This window comes from Cynocephalus volans, chromosome 7 (assembly GCF_027409185.1).
Source record: "Cynocephalus volans isolate mCynVol1 chromosome 7, mCynVol1.pri, whole genome shotgun sequence".
NCBI classification, from domain to species: domain Eukaryota; kingdom Metazoa; phylum Chordata; class Mammalia; order Dermoptera; family Cynocephalidae; genus Cynocephalus; species Cynocephalus volans.
In genome coordinates, this window is record NC_084466.1 from 100,092,887 (window position 1) to 100,113,262 (window position 20,376).

Genomic DNA, 20,376 nt, shown 5'->3' on the forward strand with positions numbered 1-20,376 from the left:
TAAGGGTGAATTTTACTTCTTTTTTTCTATGTTTGAATTTTTATACCCAGCATTTTTTTATACTACAAATTTCAAGCTATGTTCATTTTAGAAAACAAAAGGCCACCAAAAACAAAATATTAAGTACTAATACTTTTATTATGGCATAAAGCAGTTTTTTCAATATTAGCTCATTTTACAGTAAAAACATTTTATGTACAAGTGTAGAGAAAGCGCTGCACAGATGGCTCCAACTTTAAAAATGGGTTGTATTTTAAAAGTCTACTCAGTTGTTTGACAGGTAAATTGGAAAATATTTTCTCTGTAGAAAATAGTAAAAATGATAACATTTCCCAGGCTAGCTCAACAAATCCATTTAAACCAAATAGTATCTGAATTACACATTTATAAATATGGTTTGAATTCTGGGATCCAAGAGAAACTTTAGTTTCATTTATTGAAACAGCCATGTTTTTCTTAAAATTAAATTGTGTGAAGTGAAATTCCTGTTACTTTACCCTCCTACTCTTGATTTTTCTTTAGGCTAATCCACGTCAAGGTTTAACTGTTCCTTCCTAAAAGACAGGTACCATATCCTTTTAATCTGTTTAAATACGGTACTCATTCCTATCCAAATTGTGAATTTTTTTTTTTTTTTTTTTTTAATTAAAGCATGCCCAGTATTTGGACAAAACCAGAATCTAAAACATTGTAATCCACAAGGCACAAGGCACATGTGGACTGTTATCAAACAGCTTCCCCTGTGGCTTGACGGGAAGCTTTACGGAACAGAACTGGTAAAATTGACAAATGGACAAAGGAATAAAAGTAAAGAGAATTCTGAGAACACAATACAAGATTGTCAGGATTCAAGGATAGAACTTAAGTTCTTATAGAAAAAGGATGTTAACTCAAGCACTAAGGCTGAGTTGGCTATCAGAGCTCCAAACAGCAAGGTGATCAAGTAAAAGGCAGTTAGATAATAAGGAAAATTGAGAGAAACCAGGGCCTACAAATATTTTAGTTGTTCAAAGCAATGAAATGAAAACAAGACAGACCACGTATTTTTAATCTTCCTATAAATTAAGGGAGGAAGACAACACCACTCTTAAGCTTCTGTGCTATTGTGAAACGTTTTCCAGAGAAATATATGAGAATTCAGGCAGAGTTATCCAGCCATGGCTTATATTAAGTTCTTCAGTTCGATCAAAGTAACAACTTAACCTTACAGTTTGTCTTAAAAGCAAGTCCCTAAGTAGCTAAAACCTTTCCATGGAGTAGCAGTTGAATATAAAGAAACAGATCCTATATTGTGGCTATAGGAACTAGGCCACTGAAAAACTTAATTGGATTATTCTACCTAAAAACCCCAGCTTGCCCACTAGAAGTTAACCACCAGAAACATTAATGATCCATTAAGTTTCACCTTTAAAAGCATGCTTTACCATGCATCTTCATTTGTTCTGCTCTTTTCTCTCTGGTTATGAATTTGTTTCCTTCTTGCATTTGAAGAACATTTTCAGAAATTTTTTTGACACTCTTCAGCGATGCAAATCTGTGCCCCCTTCTCCCTTAATTTCCTCTGGGTAAACAATGTTAATCTTCCAATAGGAATAAGTGGAGTGCATTATCATTTATCACTATTTATCCAACCTCCTTACTTACAGAGAAAGTATGGAGTCAATTTAGACACAGGCTTTCTATTAAAATGTACCATCTGTGTAAAATTCACCGAACCACAAATCACCCTATAAACAGAAGCTAAAAATTTACCAAGATGCACCTAACTGTGGCTAATCTATTACATCCTCCAAATCTAGAGTATACACATGAATGTATTACATCCTCCAAATCTAGAGTATACACTGGCATAAACTGCATTACAACCTAGCTAAGTTTGAAATCTCGCTTTAGAACACTGCTCAGTATTAATCCACAGAAGACTCATCATAAGACCACATAAGTACAGGAATGCCAATTACAGAACAAAGCCTTGACTCCCCTCCTGAAGCTCAAAGTGGTCCTCCACAGATTGTTGCATTCCCTTAGGTATTTACTTTAGGGACGGACTCTATTAAGAAATACTCTTAAGTATACAGACAAGTCAACTTAACAAAGTAAAGGCAGATACATGCTTAATTTTATCTCGTAATCTACAGACAATGCATTATAATAAAAATGTAATGAATCACATACCTTTTCAAAAGGAAAACCTGATAAAGAAGTAGCAATAAAGTTACAAATGATCATGATCAGATGTAATAATTTAGATGAAGCTTGTCTCTCTGGAAGAGATGAGGACTGGGCAAATGGCCAAAAGAAAGCAAAATGTGCTTTTAACTTTGTATGAAAAACAATGTCCTGTTCCATGCTGCCAAACATAGTTGTTTTTGCCATATAAATCCTCTACTTCTAATTACTGGCCAAATGCTTTACCAAAACTCCGCTTCTGGCCTTTGTTTTGAAATCTGTTACTTTTGTTGCCACCTCCTGATCGCTGTCCTCTGAAGCTTCTATTTCCTTCCCGCCGTCCCCTGAAGCCTCGGTTGCCTTCCCGCTGACCCCTGAAGCCTCCATATCCTTCCCGTGGTCCTTCCAGCTCTGGCTGCTCTGTGGCCACAGAGAGCTGCCAGCGTCGTGAATCATGCCATTTCTCCTGTTGAAAAAAGGTTTTGTTTTTACCTGCTTTGATTTTAATTAAATTTGGTTTCAAAAGGCATGAGAAAAACCTCATTTTTGCCATTTATCCAAAGAAAAACTAGGTTTATAACTTACATGCTTACAAGGTTACTGGTCAAAAATAGTACCTATCTTCATGGCCCAAAAGCCAGTGTCACTGAAGTGTAGGAAAATAAGTTTCACTAAGAGAATTAGCCTTCATCACTACATCATTTATTCAATTCAATTACTACAGCTGTCAAACGCAATAAAATGAATGTATCACAGAACAAACACATTTCTCACAGCAGTTTTCTTTTTTTTGTTGTTTTTTGGCAACTGGCCAGTGTGGGAATCTGAATCTGTGACCTTGGGGTTACAAGGCTGCACTCTAACCAACTGAGCTAACAACCTCACAGCAATTCTGAATAAAGATGTTGAAATTTAAAATGTTTATGAGCTGATAACACCAAGATCCCTGTACCAGCCAGACACCAAAAATAAAAATTAAATTAAAATTAAATATAATAAAATGTCTATGAAAACCTGTATAACATATATGGGGGGGGCTGAATATTGTTCAACCCTGTAGAAAGGAAAAAAGGAAAACCAGCAGACTCAACGACAAAAACACCAAAATTTAATTCTCAATTTTAATAAGGGAACTAGAGCTATTGTTTTCTATTCTACTATTCTGTATTTTCATAATGAGCATTTTATAATTTAAATATGTTAATTTTAAAATCCAAGAGAAATGAATACCTGTATTTCTGTTACTGCTGCAGTACGGACATCAAAGCAAACACCCTAGAAATCAAAGCAAATGGTAGTTAACTCAACCAATATACATTAAATGATACACCAAAAGGCCAGGTATTATGGGGGGCAGTGGGGGCGGGGGAATGAATACAAGGTATTAACTTTAGACCAACGCCAACACCCAACAGCACAACAACAGAAAGCCAAGCAATATTTAAAAAAAAAAAAAAAAAAAAAAAAAAAAAAAAAAAACCCTTCAAACTATTTAGAACCTCCTGACTATAGAAAATATACTGGCTAAGAATATCACACTCTGCTAATTCTCAAGCAGCGATCAGCTACATTTTACAGCAGAGGAAGCAGAGGCTTAGAGAGGCTAGGAGTATTGTCTAAGGCCCCAAAGCTATTAGGTGGAACAGGTATTTAAAGTTTGGTCTGTATGACTCTAAAACCTTTACAATACACTGTCTTCCATGAGAAAGGCACTGCTAGCTATTAAGCATGGCCTAACTAAAAGCAGAAAAATAACTGATCATCTATTGTTAATTTTCTAGTTTTTCACAATTCAGCCTCCTGTGAGAGTATTAAAAACATGATATTGTGTTTTAGAGTTCCAGTTTTAATTTCCAATATGGCAAATATCAATAGATGTAACTCATATAAACAAAAGCTTTAGGGTGTCCCCAACACTTGTTAGAATGTAAAGAGGTCATGAGACTGAAATACTTGAGAACTGCTGTGCTTATCTATGCCATTCACAGAGCACAGAACTCAGAAGAACACAAGGAAGCAAAATTTTAGATTTTGATTTTGAATTCAAGATTCTAAATAAGTTATATAATAAGTCATCTAGGTGGAGCTGAAAGGGAAGCAGGTGAATCTTCAAATTTTGGCACTGTGTGCAGAATGGTTCAGGTTGGTGGTTGTCTGTGACTGAGTGGCAACTGGGGGTCATGGATATAGATAGGACTGCGCAGGGAAGACTAGAGTGAAAAGATGCAGCATCCCCATAGAACAAGGAGAAGCCACCGCTGTCTTCCTGTTTACATAAAGCCACCAAGCCAAAGCAAGGTCACAATACTGGCCGCAGCCTTACCAGCTTTCCTTTGAGAAAGACCATTCCCTTCACTTTGGAATCGATATCCTCGCCCAGTTGCTCTTTAAGTTCTTTCCAAGCATAACTAATGTTGGGCATTTCAATTGAGCACTTCAAGATCATGGTCACAAAACCCTTATGGAAGAAAGAGGAACAAAATTAAAGTCTCAAAAACAAACCTAATTGATTAACACCTGCCCTAATGATTCTAAATTATTTCTGGAAAAGTTCTTCCTAAAAGCATACACCACAAACAGGTGCAAACACGTGATTAGTACAAATAAAACTTAGAAACTCTGAGTAACATGAGTGGATTGTATAAACATCAAAATCCTGGTTGTGACATTATAGTTTTCCAAAATATCAACATTGGAGGAAACTGGGCAGAGCGTACAAAAGATTTCTCTGTATTATTTCTACAATGACACGTGAATCTACAATTATCTCAATAAAATTTCAACTTAAAGTAATAAAAGCATATACTTTCTAAACTCTAGACATTATGGGCAAATTTATTACATGCATTTATGTGCTTATATGTTTGGGATTATTTTAGGATTAAAAAACTAAGATATAATTTACATACCATAAAATACCATTTTAAAGCATACAATTCAGTGGGTTTTTTTAAAGCATATTTGCAAGGTTTGCAACCATAACCACTATTGAAATTCCAGAACATTTCACACTGCCCCCCCCCATCTCCCACAAAAATTCCATGCCAATTAGCAGCCACCACCCTTCCTACCTCCACCCAGCCACTGGCAACCACTAATCTGTTTTCTGCCTCTACGGATCTGAATATGTGTGTGTGTTTAAACATGGAAACGGTCAAATAATAGTTAATACGTTCCTATCTTCATAAGAACATGAAAACTGGTTAGTTTAAATGGAACCCCTTCAAATCCCGCTCAAACCCCAATCACAAAGTGTCAGAAATTTGACCCAGAACCTTACCACATCTGAGTTGATCAAAGAGCGCTGGTCTACCGATGTGGCACCTGAAATATGAGCCAGTGCTGCTGCCAGGGCTTCCACAGCTCCCTTCTCCTCTATCAGCTTCTCAGCTGACTGCTTGAAGTGACTAATGGCAGTGGGAGGTACAGAATCCAAAAGCCTACAGTTTGATTGAAGAGTATATTTGTTAGAAATTATAGTAGAAGTGGACAGATTTCATTTCCAAGACAAAACCATTCAAGATAAATCAAGTTTCAAACCAAATCTTTCACATGTGTAACACATCATTTTGATGCACTGTATATAGTCATCACATTTCTATAGTAATAAATTAATTCCTTTGGTTATATTTAACTCCAATTTACCAACCAACAATTTTAAAATGTACATCAGTATAGACTGTTTATAAACCATAAAACAAATAAAAGGGTACTTCAAAAAAGTTCATGGAAAAAAGAATTGAAAGACAATACAAAATCTTTCTATGAACCATTTTAAGTACCCTCATACAATGAAATGCTATGACTGCCAATAAAAGTGATGATAAATAATGCTGAATTTTTTTATACAATAAGCATGTGTTACTTTTCCCAAAACAGGTTTAAAGATGATAGGGACCTTTATGAGACTATACATTTGTTAGGGGGCCACTATTATCTTGGCAATAATGTCACATCTCAAAGTTGAAAGAGATCATCCACTAAGGATGAGCAAGGCTACATGACGCTGCTACTCTAGAGGCCAGCATCTTTGTCTCTTTTCTCCTTCCTGGCCAGCCAACCCCAAATTTCCTTAACTGGCACCTATGGAGCCCTGTCTGCAGGGCTTTTTTAAAGAAAAGCATCCCATGCTAAAATAAAACTGGAAAATGCTGAGTTAAAATTTTTCATTTGTAGAACTTTCCTGGGCTATTAATTAATATACCGATACCCAGCATTTCCTTTGATCATGAACTCCCCCTGCCTATTATTTACACAAGTATTTCTCATATCTATAATAGTCATTGTGGAAGGCACTCTAAAAATGATGCTCAAACTCAGTGGTTCCTTAGCAGATGTAGCTCAACACTAGAAGGCACCTGGAAAACAGTTTTGGTTTTCATAATACCCATCCTATTCACCCCCAGGAATATGCTGCACAGGAATAATAGCCAAGACCCTAAATAGCTAAACATCCTTCAATTTGTAGGACAATCTCACACAATAAACAATTCTCTTGCCCCCAATGCCAGTAGCATCTCCGCTGACAAACACTATTAGTTAACCCAATCCTCGCCATCCTGATATTTATTATAACTTAAACAATCAACTCTCATTCTACCACATGTGGGACCAGATTAATGGAGATTTGGAATGTAATCTTTGATCCAATCTACTCAGTCACTGGATGAGAAGCACGTGCACCATATCTAAGATACCATTCCATAAAATGTCCAAGACAAACCAATCTATTAATAGTGGTTTCCCTCGGTGAACAGGAGTGGGTGGGGATGAGTAGAAATGTGAATATTTATTTTTGTAAAATTCTACTTCAGCAAACTTGAGTGTTTTTATGATAAGCAGGTTGCCAATTGTTAAAAATAATAAATAAAATACATTTTAAAAGGTCAAATCTCATTACCGCACAAAGACATGTATATATAGAATAAGTACTAAAACAGACCACGTACCTGATGGCATCTTTGCTGGAAGCTTTTATTATTTCTGTTGCAGAAGGAACACCTATTCGTTTAAATTTAATTCCCTATAAGAAAACCACAGTTTAATGTACAATGGCCATCAATTGCTTCCATCAAGATTAATAGCCCCCTAATTTTTTTATATTTACCAAGTGTATTTATAACATTAAAAAATAAACTTTTAATTTTAGAATGATTTTAGATTTGTAGAAAAGTTGCAGATAGTACAGAGAGTTCCTGTACAGCAGGTACCAAGTTTCTGCTATTGTCCACACCTTACATTACTTTGGTACATTTGTTACAACTAAGAACTAACATTGCTAAATCACTATTAACTGAATCCCAGACTTTATTCCAGATCTGTCTCTCCCTGTTTTTCATGACCTTGACAGTTTGAAGGAGTGCTGGTCAGATTTTGTAGAATGTCCCTCAATTTGAGATTGTCTGATATTTTTCTCATGCTTAGACTGGGGTTATGGGTTTGGGGGAAGAATACCAGAGGTAAATGCCCATCTTACCACTCTTATCAGGGGCACACCTGTTGTCACCTGATCAGGTAATGTTTGCTGGTTTCTCCACTGTAAAGTCCTCACCCCTCACCACACTCTATTCTTTGCGACCAAGTCACTAAATGCAGTCCACTCAGGGGAAGGAGGAAGGTTAAGTTTCACCTCGTGGAGGGGGAAGTATCTATATAAATTATTAGAATTCTCTTGTAAGGAAAATTAATCTTTTCCCTTTTTATCCTTTTGACATACCCCCATCCTTCTGATTTCCAAGCACTTCCTATAACCCCCTAATCCTTGCTTAAATACTGCTGGTGCCTTCAAATCATCATTATCTGAATACTGCCTTTCAAACATATGAAAATAACACCACTGTTTTCAATGCAAAGTTATTTCAAAATGGACCTTATATCATAGGACAACATATAAAACAACAAGTATCTAACAATAAGCTTTCAGTCATGAAATAAAAGTAGTTATTTAAAGTTAATAGAAGTTAAATAAAGAAATAAAAGACTAACTGTAAAACTCAAAATCTGCTGAATGAAAGATAAAGAAATAATTTTACCGCTTTTTGCTCCACTTGTGCTAACTGATATTCTTCCTTGTGCTGATAAAAGCAGATGCAAACCCCTGTCCTTCCAGCTCTACCCGTCCGCCCGGAACGATGAATGTAGGACTCTACATCCTATTGAAGTAAAATATATGAGTGACACTAAACAAAAAGAGACAAACACCTGAGCAGCCTATGCAGAGCTCAATGAACACTCAAAAGTGTGGTTATATACCCAGAGGCATGAGGAAAGAGGTTCCTTAGCATTTCAATTTCCATTAAGGACCTGTGGCAATCTTAAAAACCTCTAGAATAGTGGTCCCTATCCTGTAGGCAAATTTGCAGACAGCATTATCTACATAGTGCTTGTCCAATAGAGGTATATGTGTAATTCCAATTTTCAATTCTCTAGTAGCCACACTGGAAAGAAAAAAGTTAAATTAATTTTAATAATATATTTTAATCCAATATATCCAACTCATCACTTCAATATGCTATCTATGTAAAACAAGTTATTAATGAGGTATTTTTTATTTTTTTTATAAGTCTTCAAAAACCAGAGTGCATAATAAAATGTTAAAAAATTTTTTAAAATCCAGTGTGTAATTTTATACTTACCTCATTTCAGACTAGCTCCATTTCAAGTGTTCAACAGCTACATGCAGCCAGTAGGTACCATATCAAACAACACAAGTCTACAGGCTTATAGAACAATGTCTAGGTCACACACTTACCAGGACTTTCCTTTTTAAGAACTGGTGAATTCACAGTCATCAGGTTTTTTTCTGTTATTGTAAGCAACCTTTAATTGTGAGGGATTTGCCAGTTTGGGGGAAGGTTATAGAGTCATCAGGTTGGAAATAATTGAACAGGCTCCTTTAGACTGACCTTTACTTATGTGAAGCACTGTCTACAACATAAACATAAACTATGCTTCAGGGCCCTCTCCAGAGGATCCCATAACCCACAAACCTAAGCAGCTCTAATCACAGAAGTTAACTACAGGCCTTTTCTCTCTTCTGTCCTCTAGTTCATGTATTTATCTATCCTACCTGCATCTCATCTAAGCCCTTCTAACCTTCTTCAAGGTCCAGTTCAAAATTGCCATACTTCCATGAAGCCTTCCAGGACTCCTCTCTAACCAGAAACCATCTTTCCGACCTCTGGCCACTGACTGCCCTTACACTCAACTGTCAGCTCTGAGGGGAGTGTCTCATAACAGGTTCATTTTTTAAAATTATCCTTAGCATGCTAGCACTCAAAGGAGAGCTGTTACTAATCGTATGCAAGTAAACAATACAACTTCCAATTTGTTTTAATACCCAAAAGACGAAAAAAAAAAAAAAAAAAAACTAAGTATAAAACACATACCTTCGGTGGAGAGCTTTGTACAACCAAATCAACCTCAGGGATGTCTAACCCACGCGCAGCGACATTGGTTGCCACCAAAACTCCAAAATTACCATTTCTAAAACCTTTTAGGGTGATTTCCCTTTGCTTTTGTGGAATGTCTCCATGTAATGACTGGGCATCCTGTCAAATAAATAAACTGGTCTAAGAATACCAGATCCAACAATACAGGTACTTTTTCTCATCATAAATTAGGCCCGTAAGATATTCATATTTTTGGTGATCCTCCTGCTGAAAATATTGCAAAGAGGAAAACATGTCTTAAATAGACAAACCTCAAAATTATTTCCAAATCCAGTTATTAAATCAACTGTATCCAACTGTACTTACTAAGGTTGAGAATATCAGACAAGAGATCAAACTCTGTCAGTGTAACATCAGGTTTGAATCCACCCTTTACTCATCTGTAAGATGAGACTGACAGATTAAGTGAGCCCTAACATATATACTCTGACCACTAGTTGAAAGAAGCTTCCTCTCATTTCTATGCTAAAATAAACTGGAAGTCACTGGATAAACGAAAAACACACCAAGAGCAGATATGCCAAGGTGAAGATTTATTGACACTCCCAGCTTGACAGGCATAAGGGGAAGGACCAACCTGCTTTATAGACACATTCTGTGACAGCTCCTGGGCTTCTTTCTTGGTTTCACAGAAGACGATAGTACGCCCTTGATGACCACTATACACTCGGATCACATCCCCAATGACTGCTGCCCTCTGAGTCCAGTGGCACTTGATAGCCAGATGCTTGTAAAAGAGGAAGAAAAAACATCTATTTAGTGAAGGCTTGCTAGAATGTGAAATCACCTCAACATTTAATGGCCTAAAGTCTCAGTACAGGAAGCAACTGCTCAAGCCTGATAGAGCTGTCTGCTGCCACCATTACTCAGAGATAAATAAATCATTAAAGCAGAGAGTAACATAGTCTGTCCTCTATGCCCCTTCCCTTTCTCCAAAGAGCATCTGGCTTCTTTATCTATTTTCTGCCCAAAAACGTAGGAAAAGAAATGCCATTTCCTAAATGCCTACAAGATACCAATGAGAAAAGTTTCTGTATGTTTTGCCCTTTCATCCACTTAAAAATGCAATCTGTAGTCAGTTATACAGGTCTGTTCCTCAGGTGAAAGTAATTCATCTGTACTGGACCCTAAGATGAAAACAGCTTCAACACAAAGCACTAGATTTCTCTACTGCTCTCTCATGTTCAAATTCTATGTGTAATTTCTATTTACATAATTCAGATAGCTTTAGGTTCCAAATAATTCTGAAATGAAATCAAGGTGCCAGATGATTAAATTTAGAAAACACAGATATCATATATAACTCAACCAGAAATATATCTTTAGTTGGCTTTTCACATGGCTTTAATATTTATGTGGAAAAAGAGTTTGTATTTGCCAGTCTTAATACTCTGAGAGAGGAGAAAATGATATACGATTTTATACCAATTTCGGCAACTAAATGAATCATTTACCTCCACAGTTATTGCTGTTTTCTGAGTCTTTTTACCAATCAGGTCCACCTGTTCATATGTAGGTTTCATGTATTTCTTAGCAACATTAAATACCCAATGAGGGCAAGTTGCAGAAAAAAGCAATGTTTGGGGATTGTCTTCAGAATCTTTGGGGGGAAAAAAAAGTCAGTATGAATAATCCAAAACAACCTACATAGTATCCCACCTCACCTAGCACTTCCAGGGTCTATCAACATTAATCAGCAACCACTTGAGGCCAAGCTAGGCATTTAAGGACACAAAAATGAAAGACAGAGGTTTCCCAATGGGCAAAGAATACCACTGAAGCAATTTATGTAAAAGATACTTGAAACAGTAAAACTACTTTAAACTTATTTTACCTTCTGACCATCGGACTTTATCGACCACAAAGGAAATCTGTCCACATAGCAAGACCTACCAACTGGACAGCACCTATTTCATGAAGCCCAGTAACTAACCAATATAGATTTCTAAACAAATAACCTATAATAAACACCTGAACAGATTCTATACTTGTCTATGCTCCCTAGTGTTTCCTCAATATATTATGAATTTATTTTCTATTCATTCTGAGTTCAGCTACTATTTTTCGTTTGTTTGTACTTAAGACTACCATTACATTCTCATAGATTTCAAATGGCAGTTTAAGATGGTAGAACTCTTTTAGAAAGCAATTCCGCAATGTATATTGAGGAGCATGAACTATATCTTTTAACTCAATAATTCCACTTCTAGAAATCTATCCGAGAGACCCAATTCCATATATTGAGGTGTGAGGGAAGCTATTTTCATAAAAGTGACTAAGCAGAATTGTTTATACTGAATAAAAATTGAAACAGGTAGATGGTGGAATCAAATCACGGCCAACCACTTCATGGGACAGTATGCTGAATTTTTATATGAACAATAAGATTATAATTAACACACGCATATATACAATAACACACAGAAAGTCAGGAAGAAATACACCAAAAGCAAAGTACATCAAGCTGGTAAAATACGGAATTGTCTTTTTTTACTTCCCCAAGTCTTCCCCATCGAAGTTATGTGATACCTCATGACTTTTTAAAAAATATTGTTTTCCTGAATAAAATAAATCAGCTTCCAATTTCCCAAAGCTTCATTTATCTCTTAGAAGACTACTTAATCACTACCTTTCCTTTGGTCCCTTTTATTATCTTCTTGAATTTGGAGTTTACCTTTCTTGTATGCCACACTTAAAATGTCTTCCACTTGATCAGCAAAACCCATATCCAACATCTGGTCAACTTCATCCAGGACAACATGCTTAAGTTTGGTGAGATCTAGCTTCCCATTCTGCAGGTGGTCTTTTATACGACCTGGCGTCCCAACCAGGATATCAATCCCATTTCGCATGCGTTCAACTATAAAAAACACCAATAAGATTCGCTGTTTTTTAAAAAAGCCCTTTTATCATTTTGAGGTACTAGTTAAACGTACTTTTATTCTAAAATATTTATTAAAAAACTGCAAGTACACAGTAATATGCTAAGTAATGAAATTAAATATTTTCAAAGTGCTCCTAATCTAGTAGGAAAAACATGTAAGTGACAGTCCAATGTATTAAGTGACATAATAGAAAAACGTTCCATTGGGGGATGGTAGCACCAGGAGAGAAATGACTTCCTTGGCTGGTGGAAAGTATCAAGGTTTCACAGACAAAGTAAGAATAAGAACCTCACAGAAATAAGAACTTACAGGGTAGGCAGGTATAGGGAGGAGACAGGATAGACAGGCAAGTATTCCTAGAAGGTATAGGATGTTCAGGAAAATGGAAGAGTTCAATATAACTGGGATGAGATGGTAATAATGCAGGTCTTCTCTGGATTGCTACTGCAATCTAGTATCACACTATGCACTTTATACACATTATCCAATCCAATCCTCACAACAGCTCTACAGGGTGAGTTTAGTAACTATTTTATAGATGAGGCAACTAAAGCACAGAAAAATTAAACATCTTGAACTTGAACACACAACTACTCTGCAGGCAGAGTCTAGATTCAGGTCTTTCTGATGCCAACCATACGATTCTTTCTTTCCACCAAAGCTGGAGAGAAAGAATGACAAGTCTTGTGTGCCAAATGCTAAGATCTTTTTAAATGCCTTTAATATCTTCCTAAATTATATATCTGCTCTATATAATAAAGCTTCATGGTCTTGAACTGGGAAGTAATAAAATACTGGAGGCTGGGGCTACAACATTTGGCCGTTGGGCTCTAAGAAAAGAAAACATGTCTGCAACAAGTAAAAAGCAAGATGAAAAAAGAGGAAGAGAGACCCAAAGTCCTGACATAAAAAGAATAACTTTGAATTCTGCCTTTCTAGTTCCCAGGGCCCAGCTGGACTCTGTTTTCTTGGGTTCAATAAGTTAGCTTTACAGCCTTTAGATAAATATAGATAGATAATACAAAAGTCCTAAGAACTATATATTCTCATCATCACAAGACCATGTTCTTAAAAATGGAGACCACGGTGTTAATAACACCAAGGTCTAGGGTTCACATCCCCCCTTACCAGCCAGCCACCAAAATAAATACATAAAATTTTAAGAAAAAGAAAAAGAAAAAAGAAAAACACCATGAACAACTGGACTAGGTAAAGAAGCCAGATGTCAAGGTCAGAAGAAATTCAATTAGGGCATCCAACAATGATGGCATTTTCCTTCCCTCACTTTTCAATTTATTGTACTTACTCTGACCTCCATAGGGAGTTCCACCATAAAAACAAGCTACTGTCAGCTTTTTTGTGATGTCACTAAAGTCTCTGCTTACTTGATTTGCTAACTCCCTTGTAGGTGCAAGAACCAGTACCTGAAAAGGAAAAATAATTGAATTCAAAGTATTGTGCAGTATTTGTTTAATTTGGAATTCACCAGAAAGTTCAACTCATCCTAACAAGTATTTTCAAAACATCTACTATGTGCTTTGCAATGTACTATGTAGGTGGAAGGATCTTAAATACGGTTCCTGACAAATCTACCCTTAAGAAAAGCTTGTGATCTTACCAATCAGAAGACAAGTAGGTGCCCAAATATATGGTGCTATAAGAGGGTTACATGGAGCAGGCTGAAGGAATGGGGGAAAGTTTCATGGGGCTACTAGAACAGCATTCCAAGAAAAGAATAACCTGAACAAGGAATACTGAGGATGAAAACGTTAGCTAATATTTGCGCTTTTACTATGTCATAGGCTCTTTTAAATACTTTACATGTACTATTCTGATTTAATTCTCACAACCTTTTGACATAGGTATTAGAGGGTAAATAACTTGACTAAAACCAGAAGGCAAAGAGGGAGAACCTTCAGGCAGCTGGGTTCCAAAACCTACAGTCTTTTAACATCTACACTACAGTGAATTTGAAGTAGAACAAAGCAAGACAAATACAGCAGGGCCAATATTGTAAGGGGCTTTGAATCCTACAGCAACGTGAGTTTGATCCAATAGAACATACGATACAAAACCAGTACAAATCTTTGAATAGGGTAACAGCATGAAAGAAATTTAAGAACAACCTAATACACACTCATTCAAAAGATATTTACTGATCATCTACTATGTCCCAGGCACTATTCTAGATGCTAGGGACCAGCAGTAGACAAATAATTAGTGAGGGGGAAGCATGGACACTAAAAGGCCAGTGAGCAAGTGAGGTTAGGCCAGAAAGACAAGTACAGCAACTCACAAGCAAAGTGACAACATGGGCATCCCCAGTTATTTCAGTGAGGTTAAAGTTTGACAAATGCTAGCTTCTTCAGAAACGAACCCCATGGACAGCATCCTGAAAAGAGGGCTTGTCCTCTCCACCTCTCTGAGTGCCCCTCCTTCCATTCATGCTTCTCTACTGAAAATGCTTTCTCCATCTAAGCAAAAACGGTAGATACCTGACCAAAGCTGTGAGCCCCAGGGAATATGATGAGCATTAATACAGATAATCAAAACCATGGGACAGATTTACAATATTTAAATATACAGGGTTTGTGGCCAACAGTCTTAAAAGAATTATCCTCATTTAACTTCAGATAAAGATCCACAGTAAATACAATGGGTGCTGTTAAGGAGAACCCAATAAAAAACAGTACTGTATGTAAACAATTCTCAAGAGATGTTTCTTCTTGTGCTGATCTGGAGCCTCTGAGGTGTGTGTTCAAGATAGTTACCTGGGGGGAACGACCTCTCTTCCTGTCTCGCAGTTCTCCCTGAAGTTTCTCAATTAAAGGGATGGCAAAGGAGAATGTCTTCCCAGTCCCTGTTCGTGCCTGTGCAATTAAGTCCTTCCCACTATAGACATGGTAGAACGTCTTTGCTTGTATGGGAAATAGGAAGGTCACCCCACGGCCTGCAAACAAATTAACTGTGTTACCTCACATTGCATTTCTTAAAATACTAGCCATTCTGAAGGACTGAAGCATACTCATGCTTCTGTTACTCCAGAATTAAGGAGTTCTCTCTTCTCGTCAACATCTACAAAGTCAGGCTCAAATGCATTCTGATGGTAAAGAATCCACCTGACTGAAAAACATCAACAAACTTTAAAGCACCAAATTATAGACAATATTTATTATTTTAAGAGATTAAGTTACCTGTCATGAAATCTCATTCATAGGCCAGTATAAGCCTGAAAATCTGGTGCCTTGCAGACTGTGCTGATTTAGATAACACCTAGTCAAGCATCTATGGCTACCTAGTTAGTTCACAGGCACTGTTAAGATGAATTGATTCAGGCTGGCATCATTAACATAAGGTGCCTTAAGAAGTGGAAGAGAAAAAAAAGAAAACACTAACATAACTTTAACTAATTATCTAATTTCACCAGTATTACCAGTTATTACACTTCCGAATATACATGTTGTACTGAATACATTTTAACAACTTGTTTAAGTGGCAGCAAAGTCCATCACTAACTACTATAGTCCTATACTGAATATATAAGACTACTTCATTTTATGGTTGTATATATTGTCTAACAATAAAAATACGTACTGGTTCATGGCCAGCTGCAAAAAAAAAGCCCTGGTTCATCTCAATAAAAGGAGTGCCATGCTTCTAAATAATATGTTCTAACATTATACAGTATTTCCAAGAATATTACCTTTGAGAAGCTTAATAGTCTCTTCAGATATGGGAAAATTAGAGAAAGCGCCTTCTTTTTGTTCCACAGGTATTTCCTATCACATAAAGGGCCAGAGAAAGAAATCAGTAACTAACAACACAAGTTAATACAGAGAAGCCTTCTGAGAAAGAAACAAAAGCTATTCTAAAACACTTTTTAAAAGTTTCAAATCAACCAAAATGACATAAAAACCTTGGCAGGCAAATCGAAATATATCGTAAATAATCTATAAAAGCAAAAGAAAAATCTAGCAAATATATACTGCACATATACTATGTGTGACTAATGAAGGCAGATTCAGTCTCAAGTAAGAAAACTATTCTATAACCACAACCAATAACATACTATTGAAAAGGACATTAGCCCTTTTCCACAGCAACATCCCTCATATACATGCAAAGAAAATAAGGAACAAACATTTATGAGGTAGTGGCCACTGTGGAACTATTTGATAGTAAAAAAACCTGAGTGCTCAACAACAGAGTGATAATTAAATAAATTTCTAAACATTTATATGATGGATTCTGTAACCATTAAGCATTTTTAATATTTAAAGATGGGAAAAATAAAAATAATAAATAAAATAAAGATGGGAAAAATACTTAAATTTAACAACAGATTACCTCTCTACCTGAAAAGTGCTTAATATTTACTGAATGAATGAATGAATGCTGAAATTCTAGGGAGCTTTTTCTCTTTTTGGCAAATTTCTACATTTTCTAAGTTCTCTAGATCACATATCTTTCATAATCAGGAATAAATTATAAATGCTGATCATGACCTACAGCAAACAGAAAATTTATGAGAATTAGAATTTTTCAGGAACACTTATTCTTATAATGTGTTGCCTGATTCTAGAGTCACAATAAAGCTAATTGAGATGTTTAACTAAAAAAATAAATAAATAAGAATTAGAATTTTTCTTTAATGACTGAATTTCTGAAAGGTAACAGAAATAGGTTCCATATGGATAATCATCCTGTTCAACTCAAGTTAGTTAATGGCCTAAATAAAAAGCCTTATGCAATCGAGCAAACACCTTTTCGGTGGTTCTATTTAATCTACTTGGTTAAATCCCTCGTAAGGAAGCTAAGGCCCATTTATACAATTCTCTCTCCTACTGATGTCTCACTTGCAAATAAGCAGACAAAGACTTTCCCTAAGCTTAAACAGATCTGCTTGTCTGCAGAGGCATTCTAACACAGAAATTTTTAAGATAAAGACTCACTCTCCAGCTCAAGGTACCACTCCATGCCTGAGGTGCCTGACATTCAAATTTCCTCCCTCTGTTCAATAGTATTTGCAGCAATTACCTACTTATTTATCTGAAACAAAAATGAAAATACATTCTATCTATTTAAGTGCAACTTTACCTGCTCTATCTCACTGTTACTTTCTTCACTGGAAGCTTCACTGGAGTTAGAGTCGGGTTCAGAATGAGGGAATCCATTCTTCAATTTGGGGCTTTTCTCTCCAATTTCTCCATTCACTTCCTTTTCTTTCTTCATCTTCTTGGGCTTAGGAGCATCAATTTCTTCTTCAGAAGGCTCCTCACTTTTTATTACTTTTGTTTGAGGAGAAACAACTTTCTTTTCTACGGCCTCCTTTTTCTTTTTCACACTTTTGGTTTTAGGAGAAACAATGTCACCTTGAGATGGCTCCACTTTCTTTTTTGCCGTTTTGGATTTAGGAGAATTCATGTCAACTTCAGAAGGCCCTGCTTTCTTTTTAACTTTTTTAGCTTTGGGGGAAATAGTTTCTTCCTCTTCTGCTGACTCTTCAGTCTTAGATTTTGGCTTCTCTTTTCTATTTTTCTGAAAAATTAAAGGAAATACAAACATTGAACAGGGCCATCTACACATTTGTATAATTTATTATGATGGTGAAACAGTTGTTAAAACCAGACTTTTTTCTTTTTCTTTTTTTGCTGGCCGGCCAGTACAGGGTATAAAACCAGATTTTCATAAGGAATTTGGAGTAGTTCATGGGATGCTCCAAAGGCTCTAAACTAAATACTATAGAAAGTAATCAAGTACAGTCCAAATTTAATTCTGAAAGAGTAACAAAGGCCACATATGTCCACAGATGGATGATGTTAAGCGGATTTATTCTTTCTGTTAAAACTCCTGTACAGGTAAAACAGGAATTAATAATGCCTGTGTCTTGTCTATCTCACAAGCACAAAGGAATTTACACAAAGACACTTCATGAAACCAAAACCTATACAAATTCAAAATCTGTCATCTCATGTGTAAAAAAGATGTACTTAATTTAATGCAAAACAAAATAAATGCAGATGTTACAAGGATATGGAAGGGGTGAAACCTCAAAACCAAACCAAGCAGATGACTATGGCTACTATCTGAAATTTCCGATCCTTTTCAACTTTTCATATTACTGAAAACAATTAGCAGGTGTTGTAGCCTTAGAACCTTTCTAGCCCCAGAAGTATGGAGACTACTATTTTGAGCTGAAATCTGCCTCCCTGAAATTGAAGGCCTGACCTCTGCTCTCAAATCATAGATTAAGAGTATCTCTGTCACATGATCATCCTTCAAATGTGTGAAAAACTAGCCGGTCTCTTCCCCCCAGGATTCCTGTTCTTTTCGGTTCCATCAAATAAGAGTGGGTTTCCCATCCTGGGGACTGGGTGGTCTCTTTTGGAATGTAATGAAATTTGGTCACGTCCCTCTTGATTTGAGCATCCCAAAATTGAACACACTGATGCGAAGTTAACCAAGACCACTACCTCCCCATCTGTGGATACAAGTCTGTGCTCTCGCGGTTTCCTACAACGCCTAAATATTGCTATTGTACGAGTTCCCATCAAAAAGACCCAGAAACAGCAAGGAAAGGAAATTCTAAGTCATGTACAATGCAAGTTCTGGGACAATCTTTGTTCCCACTGACTTTATCTCAGAACAGAGACTCAGTCACAAGTTAAATCACTGCCTTAAGAAGCAACAAGAAAGGAGCGGACGGCTGTCAAGATAATTTAGGACTACCAAAAGCTGCTGGCCTATACAGCATACGTCTTTAAATCTGGTCAATAAGAGGAATTGAATTACGTCATCTTCTAAGGGCTGCTTACCGGAAAACAAACTGTACTTCTCTTCCTAGAGTAAAAAGAATGTCACTGCAGACACCGCCCACGTGAGCAGACGGATTTAAGATCTGGCTAGAATAAAGCTCCAGCCCCTACTCTGACCTGATGTATTAATTCCCTTCGCGCATACTCACGTCCGGAGTTAAGTCTAAGCCAACAACATGGGCCAAACCATGAACATCCAACTCTGCTCTCAGGTGCGAGGTGCCCAGTCGCCAGGGACACCCGGCCCTCTCTCGAGCTCCGACCCGGCCTCTACCAGAGATCCCGGACTCTTGGATGCGTAAAAACTGAGAGGCAGAGGTCGGTGCGCGGCAGGGCCGACTCTGACCGGCGGGTAACGCACCCACTGGCCCGGGAGATCACTACTCCTGGGCGCCCGCTTGCCCGTACCCACGCCGGGTCTCCGGACGTGCTGGTCCACGCCGGGCGCCACGCGCTCCCAAACCAGGCACCTCTCCCGTACTCCGGGGCGCTGCTCCTCTCAGCGCCCCGGCCCCTGCTTTGCCCCAGGTCCCTCGGTTCACCTTCTCGTTTCGCTTTCGCGGTATCCCCACTTGCTCCATGGCCGTGTCTGACTCCAAACTGCCGTCACTAAGGAGTTTTCCCGGCATCGTTCAGCACAAACTGCTAGGCCGACCAGTCTCCTCAACCGCGTGGAGAGCAAGAGATAGTACGGCCCCTTAAGCCCACCCAGGTTTCGTCATTTCCTGTAGCGAAGCATTTCCGGCGGAAGAGGACTGCACAAGAAGACAGGTCCACGCGGTAGTTTCAAAGCAGAGGCTGCTGGTAGTGGCTGGGCTTAGTGAATTGACTGTTTACAGCGCTTGGACTAGAAAATACCTACAAAAGGGTAAGTGGAAGGAACCACAGAGGTTAGTTTTGTATTCTCATTGGAACACTGGCCAGATTCTCGCTAGCCCCAGCCTGGTAAATGAAGGCTTCTAGTTGCTTTTGAGTGGCGCCTCTTCAGTGCTTTACGAGTGTATTAGGTTGCTCGAGTTTGCAAGGTCCGTCCCTGTACAAATGCGCAGGGTGTTT

The 20,376-nt window shown here is 37.4% G+C and overlaps 1 protein-coding gene across 1 annotated transcript; it reads right to left on the reverse strand.

Annotated features, from left to right (window-relative positions):
- Nucleotides 1-119: 119 nt before the first annotated feature.
- DDX21 (DExD-box helicase 21) lies at nt 120-20,013 on the reverse strand. Its single transcript, XM_063101701.1, has 15 exons — nt 19,863-20,013; nt 17,603-18,043; nt 16,209-16,284; nt 15,277-15,455; nt 13,812-13,929; nt 12,295-12,480; nt 11,075-11,220; nt 10,198-10,347; nt 9,558-9,719; nt 8,202-8,321; nt 7,119-7,192; nt 5,450-5,609; nt 4,493-4,627; nt 3,400-3,444; nt 120-2,635 (listed from the first exon to the last, which is right to left on the reverse strand). Exons 1-15 carry the CDS (start codon nt 19,947-19,949, stop codon nt 2,396-2,398), a joined length of 2,319 nt encoding a protein of 772 aa, XP_062957771.1. The 5' UTR covers nt 19,950-20,013; the 3' UTR covers nt 120-2,395.
- Between the last annotated feature and the right edge of the window lie 363 nt (nt 20,014-20,376).

What these genes read in the sequence shown, in the direction of transcription:
- DDX21 (XM_063101701.1), bottom strand. Translation starts at nt 19,949, where the DNA reads ATGCCGGGAAAACTCCTTAGTGACGGCAGTTTGGAGTCAGACACGGCC. An exon ending in AACTCCCTATGGAGGTCAGA is followed by an intron (nt 12,481 to 13,811) that starts GTAAGTACAATA and finishes TGTTTTTTATAG; the next exon opens with TTGAACGCATGCGAAATGGG. An exon ending in TCTTTCTCAAAGGAAAGCTG is followed by an intron (nt 3,445 to 4,492) that starts GTAAGGCTGCGG and finishes TTTGATTTCTAG; the next exon opens with GGTGTTTGCTTTGATGTCCG.